General features: G+C 44.1%; 1 protein-coding gene across 1 annotated transcript in view; it reads left to right on the top strand.

The window, feature by feature from the left end:
• The window catches only part of unc5a (unc-5 netrin receptor A), a gene marked incomplete at both ends in the record, with an annotated part of 150,158 nt that overhangs the window by 127,998 nt on the left and 8,345 nt on the right, over positions 1 to 13,815 (top strand). The window contains 3 exons of the mRNA XM_080036178.1: positions 2,585 to 2,672; positions 3,142 to 3,310; positions 5,591 to 5,824. Of these exons, the coding sequence (XP_079892304.1) occupies positions 2,585 to 2,672; positions 3,142 to 3,310; positions 5,591 to 5,824 (491 nt within the window). The remainder of the gene's footprint in view (positions 1 to 2,584; positions 2,673 to 3,141; positions 3,311 to 5,590; positions 5,825 to 13,815) is intronic.

Genomic DNA, 13,815 nt, shown 5'->3' with positions numbered 1-13,815 from the left:
CATGCAATCTAGTTGCTGTTTTAACTAAATACTGTACTACAATTCCTTATCTATTTAAATGTTTTGTGAGCTCTTTGTGACAACAGTGAAGCCAACTTGCATCAGTAAAGTATAGAATGGATTCAGCCAGTTATGAAGCTTAATGAAAGTCCCCCCCCCCCCCCCCCCCCCCCCCAACACTCAAAATCGATGCGTTACTCGCTGGTCCATAAATCTTTATGTTTACAGCACTTGTTCCATGTATAATTTATAATTTATTTTTTACTGTGAACCAATAACTCTTATATGATAGAGCATCGAGTAAAAGCTCTTATGAAACCAAGGTTTGATGGTAAAAGTAGAATCATTTTCATTCAAGTATTGTTCCAGTAGTCACAGCATTCTATGTGTGATTTCCATAATCCCCTCTAGGATGTTCTGTTTTGCTAGCTAGACTTCAAACAAACCAGAAAAAAAACCTCCATCTAAACAATGTACCATCTGCTACTGTGTGTGTGGACATGGGTTGGAAGCAAGACCATTTTTATTTACACTGTTGTTGCTTTAACATTTAAGAAGAACATTTGCAGTGGACTTTATTACACCTGCTCTGACTGGACATTAACAAGGGAGAATTTATCAGTAACAGCTGAGTCCCCATAAACGTCACACCGTCTCTTTGAAACAGACCCAGGACCCTTTAAAAAATCTTGTGCGTGTGGCTTTCCTAATAGCTCTGTACCGGGATAACACACATAAAAGGGCCGCAGCTCTTCATACAAAACAGCTTAGTGCACACAGGCTGTATTTCTCTATGGGATCCAACTCACTTTATACGAGTTATAAGGGACGAGGTGAGACACTATGAATCCACAAGGGCCTGTTTTATCTGGCTGATTTAAGGTGGACTGTGTTTTAAAGGTTCCCTTGTTTCTCTGAGAAGTGACTCAGCCAAAAAGGAAACCTGTGCAAAAAAACGGCCCATTGACTCAAATGTTTTTCTGTCAATAACCTGCAATCTACAAGCATGATTGGCTAAGGCCAGAGACTGCAGGCAAAAACATTGCTTTTTCCAACACTGGTCAGTTAGTCATGAGATGTTTGGCTATTTTGACATTCAGCAATTTTGACATTTGTTTATTTTAATTTTAAAAAATTTAAATTTTTATTTTGCTTTATCCAACATCTAGAGTGTGGGTCAAGGTAAAGAGATGCAGATTTGCACACAATGAATTACATGTAGCCACATAAACATATTTCTATAAAGATTTCTGAAGACATTGTAATATAGGAAATAATTGTGTTAATATCACTAATCAACTGGCAAAGCTTCATGATGATACCCTATCAGTTTAAAAATTCTACCCTGTTCACCCGCAGTGTTGAGATGACTACCAAATAAAGAGCGTTCACCAGATACTTGAAGAACCCTGGAACAAAAACCTAGAACAAATTATTCCAATTAGGGCCCCTTCCCTTTGCCACAGAGCAGATGCAAATTTGTAGCCGATGTGTCACTGTGTGCTGCTATCATATGCAGAGGAATAGAGATAGGCCATTAAAGATGAGTCTAATAATAATAAAATATATAAAAAGGAACCCTGCCATCATTAGTCTCCTTTTTAGCATGCCCTCTTCACATTAGCTGAGAACAGAGCTTGTATAATTCTAGTGGAAGACTGTGTGTTTTCACTTGGCTCATTGTAGGGCCTTCCAGATTAGCCCATGACAGTGCCAGGCACTACCAAGACAAGAGCTCTCACTCCCCCGTGTTTTCCTCTTTTCTCTCTGTATCGTTTCTCTCCTCCACTCTCTTAGCCATATTTTATGCATGGATTAACTGGGAGCCATGTAGATTGTACCACACATTGGCACCCATCCTCACATTGGGAGTACGGAAAGAAAAAAAAAAGAGAAAAAGAATTGTCGCTCGCGTGCGTCCGCTTCGAGGAGACACGCTGTCATTTAGCAGCGTTTTGAGAGCAGGCCCATTGGAAGACATGACTTATACATTCAGACAAGACTGTGTGAGCACTCAATGCACCTTCGCCTTATTCAAACAGATGTCTTCATGGCAAACACACTCAGTTAAGATTGTCTGACTGTTTGTACTCTAAAATGGGATTCTAAGCGGATGATTTTGGGGCGTGAGAATGGCAACAAAAATAAGCACAACACTCGCAACTACTTCAATAGCTTTTCATTTTCTTTCCCCAATGTGCATTCCCACTCATTCTCTCCTGGGGAAGTGTAATTTTCTCCTGGAGTAGTACTGTTCCTTGGTCTCAATTATCTACTTGTTGGCAGCCGGAGGACATTTTAAACTGCGATGCGGTGTGTGCTTTTGTCTGGGCTAATTGTTGACCATAGGGACGCTACCCGCCTTCGGCTGCCAGTGCGGGGATTTGCATCTAATGTACCTGACGGAGGCTGCCTGTGACCTTCACTATCAAACTGTGCTTTTGTTTTTTTGCAGAGTGGGCCCTGCTTTCCCTTTTGTGAGATGACAAAAGCGTTATTCAGTGACATCTAATGAAGCACTCCCCATCTACCTAACTCCCCCTCCTTCTCTCTCTCTCTCTCTCTTTGTTTTTATTTGCATTAGGAATCAGTCTGCTCATTCCTCCAGAGGCCATCCCCAGAGGGAAGATCTATGAGATTTATCTCACCGTTCAGCGGAAGGAAGATTTAAGGTGGGTCCTCTTTAGCGCTGCCTAAACTGGCACTCTTCCCTGGATGCCACTAGGCTGTTTGTTTTGATGCTCTATACTGTTCCATTAGGGGAAAGGCTTAAGAGTGTGCCAGAGCTGTGGAGGCGGAATGTAAATAAATAACCCAGGCCTTTTTAAGCAGGATGTATTTAACTTAAATGAATTGTTTGGATAGCACTGTTTATCTGCCTTGCTTTGTACACAGTCTCTGAAGTGATTGTAGCATGCTGTGATGCTTCTATATTATTACTCAGTCATCACAACTTGGTCCAGCTAGTCAGTGATACTAGCTAGCCTTCCCTTATGCTCTGTAACAGCTGCTAGCTCATGTGCAGAGGTGACGCTATATCACAATCTGCTTACCAGAGAACAGTAAATTCTCACTTTTATAACTGGATGTGTAAAAGCACTTGATCTGGATTCATTCTCCCCTCTCCCTTCCGCGGTGTAGGTTACCCCTGGCTGGCTGCCAGACCCTGCTGAGCCCTGTGGTGAGTTGTGGCCCTCCGGGGGTGGTCCTGAGCCGGCCGGTTATCCTCAGCATGGACCACTGCTCTGACGCATGCCTGGATAACTGGGCCGTCCGCCTCAAGAAGCAGAACTACGAGGGCACTTGGGAGGTGAGTAAAAAGCACCGATAACTCCGGCAACAAATCCTCCACGGAAAGACAAAGTTGCCACGCAGTGAATTTAGGAGAAGACTTACTGAACCTGTTGAGAGCTTCCCCTCTTGTTAATGTACAGACTTGCTCCATAGTGACTTGAATAATAGCACAGGAAACTACTCGATGCTGCATAGTTAGTTCCGGACCAGCACTCATCCACTCCATAGGGTTTTTAATTATATTGACAATCAGGTGTTTTTTTCCAATCGGGGCTGGGATGAAAAAGCCTGGAAGCACAAGGCTCTCTGCAAGCTCGGGAGTTGCTAGGCAACATGTGTCTCAAAACAGAAATCCTCCAAGCAAATGACTGATCCTCAAAGTACTCTTCTAAGCGCCTCCTTGACCAGATTTGACCGCTGCTTCCAATTACGCCGCTCCCTTCCCTCATTTTTTTCATATCCATGAAATTTTGAAAGTAACCAGAACTGCCAGACTCCCAATAGGATAGATTTGGTGAAGAAAACACACATCATGGCAAACAAGCGCAGCTTGTGAGGCAGTAATACCCATCTCAACGACCCCGGGGGGGGGACTGGGGAAACGGGTGAAAGTGGGGCTTTGGTTTGTGTTAGTAGGTCTTCTTTCATGTTCGATATTGGTGCATAAATTATTCAGCCTCCCGTGTGTGGCGGTGGTGGGGTGTCTGTTGGATGGATGGGGCCTGTCTCACACAGAGGTTAGACCAGCGCTTTTAATCATCGGGCCGGACCAAATATAGCCCAACGCATGGCCTGACTGCATGGACACACAGGCAAGAAGAGCCAGGTTGGAAGAGAGAGGAGGACAGAAAGAAGCACATATACAACAGAGGGTGTAGAGAAAACGAAAAAGGAAAGGAAGGCGATAAAGAGGGATAGGTAGGGTGCTTAGGGCAGGTCATTTAGATGTAGAGCAGCCATTTAAAATAAGGCAATAAGGAGATGGTGAGAGTGGAAATGCAGAAACCGAGGGAGTGAGAGAAATGAAATGCTCCTACAGTGAAGGCGCTCTGTGGATATTTGAGCCACCTCCCATATTGAAGAAATATTAAGACGATGATAAAAAGTGAGACTCCATTGTGGTGTGCATAGCAAATGAATTGTGTCAATACTAATTCTATTGATGTGTAGATGGTGTCTAGGTTGAATTGATCCTAGAAGGGGGCTGGCTGGGCGTTTTGCCAGGCAGGAGCAGCACGCTCTCTTCAGCTTGATTGGCTAATGAGGAGAGTCAGTCAACTGGCATGATGGGATTTTAGAGAAAAATCTTGTCACCGTGGCTTCCAATGTGTCCCCATCAAATAAGCCCAGAGAGCAGTGGAGTCATCTGATAAAAGCTAAAGCTAGTCGGGGTTGGTTAGGTGATTTCCGTAAGTTTTTCATCTTTATTAGAGATGCAGTCGTAATACAGCACCCGCATAACAAAGCAAGAAAAAACTATGTTTAGGTCTTTCTTTTACTTGTATCCTCTGAAAATTAAAGTGCCAATGAATTCCTGTGCTGCCTGTTGGTGTTATTGGAACAGCCCTCACTATCAGGCAACAGTCTTATTTTTTGCAGATCATTTGTCAAGTTGTTTTCACCTTTTCTTAACAAGTCTCAGAGGAGGAGAAAGGCAAAGAAATTCTGGACATTTCCAATAACCCAATATTTGCTGCACCCTGGTAGGGCCTTTTGTTCTCCAGAACTATCTATGTCCTGCCAGCAATCTATTTGAGTCTCCTTTTCATGTCAATCGAGGACCTTGTTCATGCATTATTAAGTAAACTGATGGTGCTCTATATGATGCCTGTCTTTGTATGAGGGGATATATGTCTTATTGATAGTATGAACTATGTTTGCACTGCAAGAAAAAATGGGAATTTGAAGCAAGAGAAAAGTATTAATTTCTAACTTAATCTAAACTTTCACCAAGATACTTATGTGAAAATACCTTAAAGAATGTGTGTCGGCCGTGTAACCGTTTAGACAATTTCGTAGACGTTCACACCCCTACTGAGAGCCTTACTGCTTTATATTCCATTATATTTGTGTCCCCTTACCTGAATGTTGTCTTTTTTCCTTTACATATATAAAGACATTTCAACCATTAAATTGAAGCAGAAAAGGCACAAATTAGTTCATGGTTCCAAGGTTGAAACCAAACCTACGCCCTGTCACCAGATAGCCAAACCCATTATCCTTCTCCTCCTACATAAATGGGGTGCGTGACCTTTTCCATCCACACCATTCCCATGTCTTTCTTCTGCCCCTCCAGGACGTCCTGTTGATGGGTGAGGAGCTGGTGTCGGAGCCCTTCTACTGCCAGCTGGAGGCGGAGACGTGCCGGCTCTTTGCGGAGCAGCTGGGCACCCTGGCCCTGGTGGGAGAGTCCCTGCACATGGGCGCCTCCAAGCGCCTCAGGCTGGTGCTCTTCTCCGACGCGTACTGCTCCACGCTGGAGTACAACATCAGGGTCTACTGCATGGACGACACGCAGGACGTCTTCAAGGTACGCGCTGACAAATGTAGCCCTGTTTCAGGGATGTCACGAGAACTGATGGCACCGAATGTGTTCTAGTCTGCCATTAAATGCAAATGGAAGAAGAATGTCTACAGGTGTGCTGTGTGCGCCCAACACAAAAACTCCCATGGAGCGAGGACATTGGACAGGGCAGTTGTTGTATTTTATTCATTCATTGCTACATGCCACTGTTGTTGTTGTTGTTTTTTGTCATTTTAAAACGTTTTTTTTTTTAATATCAGCATGTCTGTTGAAGAACATGGGATTCATTGTTTTGTTTTAGATTTTTTACCGTGGTATCCAATTGGCTTTTCAAGAATCGTGGAATTTGACTGGTATTGGTATGGACTGTTAAATATCTGGTATCGTGACATACAGTACGTAGGCCTGTTATTGTATTTGACAGGCCAGTCTCTCTCTCGGATAGAGTGCTTTACCATCAAGCTGAGTGATGGGTGAATTATTACGTGTGATGGCACTGTCCGTCACATTGAAAAAAGGGTTAGCGGAATTTCAGGACGGACATGTAGGAGTTTAGGCGTGGCCGTGGTGAAATAGAAAAAATATTGCTGGCATAACTCCACCATGTTTAGTTCTAGGGTTGTGTGCTATTTGTGGGGCTGATGCTCCCCTCTCTCTGTCTATTAAAACAAAGCATGTGTCCAGGTTAATTACAGTATACAGTACCATCTCAGTGTTTTTGTATGCATGCCTGAAGAGATGTTTCTCCTTTGCCTTGCTTTGCTGGCGGTGGTTCCGCTCTGCTGCCGAGGGGCCAAGACATTTCCCATCACTTTGTTCAACAGCATATTTCACTTCTCTTTCTCCGCGCGCTCCACATGGACAGAGTATAATCTAACGCTAATGCCTTTATTCCCTCCCCCGAGGACTGCCTCTGAGTAGCCTGTTAAGATTTCATTTGCATGGTTAATTAGTAAATTAAAAGGAGGAGAGCCTGCCCCAATCTCTTCCCAGCAACCCTCATGCTCTCTCTCTCTCTTTCTCTTTCTCTCTCTCTCTCTCTCTTTTTTCTCTCCAAGCTGTTCCTCTCTTCGTCTGACACCACCCACAGCCACAAGTGCCACTTCCCACTCAAAGTCCACTTTCGCCTGCTGTTATGGCCGAGCTCCTTGTGCCGAGGCTATTCACCGGCACAATCTACGGAGGGCCACGGGACATAAACAATGGTAGTCAGTGGGGGGCTCTGGCTAAATCTAGAGCTGCAACGATTAATCGACGAATCGATTCAAGTATTTTTTTAATACAAAATGTCCAAATTCTCTGATTTCAGCTTCTCAAATGTGAATATTTTCTGGTTTCTTAAATCCTATTATGACAGTAAACTGAAATATCTGTTTGTTTTGGACATAACAATACATTTGAGGACGTCAACATGGGCTTTGGAAAATCGATCAACATTTTTCACCATTTTCTGACATTTTACGGACCAAAACACTAATCGATTAATAATCGATTAATCGAGAAAATAATCGACAGATTAATCGATTATCAAAATAATCGTTAGTTGCAGCCCTAGCTAAATGTAGCACTCTCTCATTCAGGGAGCAGGAGATGAGAGGAGCACTGTGCACACAGGCTCTGACTATGGGCTGGAAATCACTGAAAACTCTCCTAGCTTTTCATGGGTCTATTCTGCCGGCGCTGCTATCTTTCTCACTTTCTGACAGCTATTGCCCGATATCAGCCGTGCTCAGGGAAATTACTGGCTGACATTCAACTGTGTGGTAATGTAGAAATACATGTACACATGTAGTATACACTAGCTGATGCAGCACTGCAGAGGATATACAGTAAGCCCTTTGTTGTTTACTTGCAATGGAAGCAGTTGTAAAGATAGACCTGTCTCTCTATATTCAGATCATCGGGTGACCCAGTAGTGCTCTGCTGCAGTGTGACTGTTGGAATGACCTTGTAACGTCCTGTGTGTTGGAAGCAGGAAGGCTACTGGTGCTCATACACACACTCTCTCTCTCTCTCTCTCTCTCTCTCTCTCTCTCTCTGCGTCTCTTTCTTTTTCTCTCTCTCTCTCTCTCTGCGTCTCTCTCTTTCTCTCTCTGCATCTCTCTCTCTCTCTGTGTCTCTCTCCCTCTAGCTAGCTCTTGTTCTGCTATTCTCCCTGCTCTCCAGGCCAGGGAAAAGGACATCTGAGCTTGTTGACTCCAGCACTTGCGCTGCCACACTCTGCTGCGGCGGCTCCCTCCCTCGACGCCCCTGAGTGCATTAGCTCGCCGTCTCTCACACAAACCCTGGTCCTGTGGTAAGCCACGGCGTCTCGGGGGTTTTGTCGTTTTTTAGCGAGTGATTTAAACCGTGGCCCCCACACTGTTTAGAATCTCGGCTTCACGCTGCTCTCGCTGCTATTAAGGAGGAAGCAGTTCATTTAGCAAGTGCATTAACCACTTTGAGTGGAGATTAAACTTCCCGGGAGAGGCTGAGACTTATCACTAATCACAATCTTTTAAAATGCTGCATTTATGATTAGACTTTCCACTTTGGGCTACCCTTACAGTTAATTGCGGTGTGTGTAGCAGTGGTGGAGTAGCCTTAGGTTGTTACAGTGGTGTGGTGGCACAGCAGCGTTTCTTTAATGTTTGGGTTTACCCACAGATACCTTGCGAAGCACTTGTACATTTGATGACAGCATTCGGAAGTCAACTTTTCATGCGTTAAAGAACTTTTTATGGGGAGATGAAAACAACCAGAAATGCAATTCTCTGCTGTTGACTGGCTGGAACTGCTTAGGGTCTCTCTCTCCATCCAGTCCCCTCGCTGGCTGTCAGTCTGCTCTGACAAGCTTCCATCAGCTACAATGACACACACACACACACACACACACACTCGCACACACACACACACAGAGAACACACATCCTCAAATGCTTGCGCGCCGCTACACTAATGCACGCTGCACCATGCAATCTCTTATCTCCCAATTACAGCAGATTAGACCCAGTGTTATTGTCTTTGATCCTGAGTGTGTGTGTGGGGGGGCTCTGGGGGAAACTGTGACATTTCCGTTCGGATGCTTGTCGTATGTTAGCCAGAGCTCTGCTGGGACCAATTTAGTTAATATTTAATGTGTGTCCCGCGCTCTGTCGGGCCCAGCCAAGTGCTGGCACGGCAGCAGAGGAGGCATGGCCGGCGTCGGGTGTAGCGCCCCTCACACACTGTGCACTCGCCTGTTCACAGACACAGACCTGTGGGAGAGCACCACTGATGTTCTGCCATCCCCCAAAAACTGATTGAAACACCTGCAGTGAACGGCCTCAGACAGACCCACTACAGAGAGAGACCTACACACCAATATCCAATTAAAACTGGGAAGGGGAGCAGACAGAGTTGCCTTTCTACAGGGAGAGAGTTTTTTGATATTTTTCAGCAGCTGTGATGTTCAGAATCTGTCAGCGTTTAATATGACGGACAAAATGTCTGTTTAGTGGAACAATAACAAAACACTCTGGTGTTTATTGATAACTCAAATGTTCTCCCTTCACACCCACACGTCTGTGTTTTGTAAGGCCAGTGTTGCTGTTCAGTTTGAAAAAATAAATCAAAATGATAATAATTATTCACCTCCTGCTTTCAGTCAAATAATTTTTTTTTTTACTTTGGTCCAGAATGAAATATTTCAATAACTATTTGATTAATTGCAATTACCTTTTTCACACAGACGCCAGATGATAAATCCTACTGACTTCTGTGATCCATTGCCTTTTTCCTTTAATACTAGCAGGGTTCTCAACTTTTGGAAATTGTTTAGAGTGAGACAGAAGCGGATTTCCCATGCGAGCGCGCGAAGCGCGCGAGTGAAATTTTATTGTGTGTTTTTAACACAAGTTCAGTTCAGTATAATTTATTTGTTTTAGGTAAAATATAGCCTATTGTTGTAATTTTATGATGAAAGTATAACTGGATTAATACCAAATGCCAGACTAGTGAGATGGGTGTTGGGCCTAGGGTAGTTGTTCGGGGTAGTTATTTCAGTAAAACTCTTAGTTCAGTTCAGCAAATATGGATACTGGATATTACTGATGCTCGCTGTTGTAGCTTCGAGTGGCAGATTTTGAGGCCTTCAGGATAGGGGTTTTCTGGCTCCCACTTGAAGCACTGTGGCTCCACACCAGCCATTTTGACCATCATAATGGACGACAATGTTGCTTCTAGGGCTAGTCTGTTTCTGGTGCTGGTCTTGTTAAGACCAACCATGGAGAAGACTATTTCGGCGTCCGCATTTGAATGTGGGAGCACTAAAACCAACTTGGCCCCTCAACTAGTAGGTGAAAAATAGAAAAGCAAGACCCATATAACATGGGTCTGCAGACCATCTGAAATATTTTTACAGTTGCAGAGTTTAAGAGTCTGGGCCTATTATCTCATAATCCATCTATGAACCAACTAGTTTCCCCAATCTTTTTTTTATTTTTGCGGGGAGCATGCACAAGCATTATTCATAGAAAAAAAAAATGTGGGGGGCCCCACACAGGGTCTTGAAACGGGCCCCGAGATCGTTAAGACCGCCCCTGCACGCTTGTCGTGCCGCCTGACGAAATGCTGCGGCTTCTCTCTGCCCGCTCGCCTCTCCATTGAGAGTGTATTAGTGGGCGCAACAAACTCCTCGGCCCGTGTGAAACGGCCTTAACTACTGAACGAAGGAAATCAAATTAGTTTTTCCCCAAAAAACAGGACAAATTGTGTCCCGGGAGAGATTTTTCTTTCCCCGGGACAGCTGGTGAAAAAAGAGAACAATTTCGGGAAAAACGGGACGGGTGGCAACACTAGGTGATGGTGGTGACGGCCAGGATTTATCGAAGCTATATATATATAAAAAAAATAGTTTGGCAGAGTTATAATTTGCGTGAGAAATGCAAGGTGTGGCGTGGAGCGTGTGAATTGCCTGAAATGCGTGTGTCTCACTCTCATTGCGTGAGGGTTGAGAACCCTGTACTAGTCATCAGGTCAGAGCTGAAATGTCTCCAATACTTTGGTTTATGACAAAAAAATCCCTGCACAGCTTATGGCGTTCCCCTCAGCCTCAGCTCTACTAATTAATGACCATGCCAACATGCTAAACTTGGCTGATGACCATGTTTAACATTACACCCGCTGAACATCTGCACGTTAGCGTTGTCATTGAGAGCAGTGAGCCGGTTAGCGTTAGCACTTAGCTCAAAGCACTGCTGTTTAATGCAGAGCTGCTAGACTGTAGACTCTTTTTGCTCGTCATTGTAGCGAGAGATGAAGTGACATTTAACAGCCATAACATTTCCCCCAAATCCTAAATCTGCTCTCAAATGGTGTGAGTTAACTCCCTTTGAACTCCCACACTATTGTATTTCAGACAACAGAATTTACGCCTTAATCAATGTTCATGTAATGAGGCCAATACCTTCAACCCCTTTTTGTCTCCTCATCGTAAAAATGTGTGTTGCGGTGTTTAAACGGCTGTTAAATGTATGTCTGACTGCCTAGCTACTGGCTCCTGGAGTCTCCTGTACAGTAGTCTTACCTCAAGCTATTATTCTTCCGTGCTCCCTGCACTATGGAGTAAGCTGAAAACTTTTTTCCTTTAATGTATCAGAGGATAGCAGCAGCACATACAGAGTGCAATTTAAACACTGCAACCCATCCCTCTATCAGAATAGTTACTGGCAAGAAATTATTTTGGGGGGGGGGAAGCATAGCCCGGTAATTGCTGTGCATTAAGTTAAAGAAGACAGTCAGCTTTATCATGGAGCCCCAGCTGAGAAATTGTTTCCATATTATATTTGTGTGTTCCTGTGTTGTGTTGTTTTCTCCCCCCCACCCCCCCAGCCCTGCTTTGTTGATTTATCAGTACCCAATGTGCATCTTTTTTTTTCCCTTTCTGCAAACACAGTGGCCATTTATAATGCGAGCAGCAGACAAGTCCCCTTCTATTTGTAGTTATTAATCAGAGTTGACTGTAGCGGGCACGGCCACTGGAGCTCAGACTGATAGACTCCCTCAGTCAGAGAGGAAGAGCCTGTCGCATCCTGCTGACAAACACACAGATTTATGGAGAGAGCCCACGTAGCCGGGCCGACGCTCTGTAAACAAATGCATTTGCCTGAAAAAAAGAGCAGCTCTGAAAATGGATGGTCGTCGCTACATATGAATGCACATTTTAAAAACACACAAGGAAGAGGGGAAGGAGGGGGGGGGGGCGGGGGGTTTGGAGGGGTGAGGAGGAGTTTACCAGGATATTAACGCCTCTGTATCTCTCTATGTTTCCAGATGACATGTAGCTTGACTAATTAAACTGATCAAAAGCTAGTCTGCTAATCCCAATGGGAGCTGGTTACGCTAATCACTTTATTGCACTCCACACGCCGCCACAATAGAAGAGCATATGTAGCAGCTTGACCTCGCTGAGTGAGGGAAGTAAAAAAAAAAATATTTTAATCTGGCGCTTTGAACCAGACCACTTCTTATATACAGTATTTATATATATATAGGCCTCGGCTAATACTTGGATTTGTTTAGACTGTTTTCCTTTCTCCGTTTTTGATTTGCTGGCTGTTTTTAGTTTGGTGCAGCCACTAACCTCTTTCTGTCATCCCCAAGGCCCTTAGAGATTAGCTGTTTTCTGAGTGTGTCTTGATCGTCAGTCCACAGCAGCCAGCTCTGGCCCAAGCCTAACAGATGAGGGGTTGGGTGGGGGGAAGTGAGTGAGGAAAGGAGCGAGCGAGGGGTGGGTGGTTGAGGGGAAAAAGAGGGTTGAAGATGTACAAAAACTGTGGCCATGATTGCAGTAATCCTGTTATCTGTGCTGCTAAAGCTGGCCACTCTGGTGACCTGGAGACACCACAATGTTAAGCTGCCAGTGTCTGTCTCCTCCTTTCACTCTCTTCCCTGCTCTCCCTCTCTCTCTCTCTCTTGCTCTCCCTCTCTTTAGCCAGCCTCATTGAATGTAAGGGGGGGGGGGGGGGCGGGGTGCCTGGCTCTGCCCCCGACTCTAAATTCACAGTCTTCTCACACACACACCACAGCCAATTCCGTCAGAACAAAAAAGGTTTTTTTTTCCTGCAGTACTTGAACTTCTCGCACCATCTCATGCATCTTAATGTCTACACTCCACACTGGTCCAGGGTCAGGGTTGCCTTAAAAAAAAACTGGTCTCCTCTAATCCGCACTGAATGGGGAACAGGAATGTAGCTCCGGGCGTATGATTAATATGCGATTTGACAAACTAATTAAACAAAACCCCTTGCATTGTTTTCTCTCCCACCAGAAAGAGTAAATAATATGTTCAAATTTAGCTTCTCATCTATTAGCGCGCTCACACTGTCATTTGTTAACAGGATAATGGGCCATAAACAGGGGCCATTATTCTCCCAGTCCACAACATATGCTGGAACCACTGCACACAGAACACACTGTAATACACACACTCACAGGAACCTGGGCACACACACACACACACACAGAATACAAGCGAGATGGTGTCATTTAAAAGAGGGGGGGACATGCTCACACTTTAAGGCTAGACACTGCTGGCTAATAGCGTCCACATTTTAACATATAGATATCACCATGAAACTTTGCCAGTTGATTACTGACATTAAAGTTATTATTTGGATACAACATTTTTTCATTTTATAAAAGAAAGAAATACTATGGTCTAAAAAAGGCATTTTTGGAATGTTTTTTTAAGATCATAATGTATAAAACGTGAACAAATCCATAAGTTTAGTTGATTTAAGTGCTTTACAAGTGGAGATTTTAGTATTGGAAAAAAAGCTAATGTTGAGATAATGGCTGTTTGAAGATGGTTGTATAGGTGAAGTATACAGACGCAAACGGACAAGGTTTAGTCAACTAAAGACACCTAAATGTACATGTTGGTCCTTTTTGATTGGTATTAGTATGAAAGAAGACATGTTACGACAGCAAAGTAACCCAAAAAATCTCAAAATTGACCGGTTCTTGAAAAGAACAAGG

This window comes from Ammodytes marinus (assembly GCF_949987685.1).
Source record: "Ammodytes marinus genome assembly, chromosome: 10".
NCBI lineage: Eukaryota > Metazoa > Chordata > Actinopteri > Uranoscopiformes > Ammodytidae > Ammodytes > Ammodytes marinus.
Note: the sequence above shows the minus strand (reverse complement) of the source record. Positions and strands in the feature narration are given on the sequence as shown.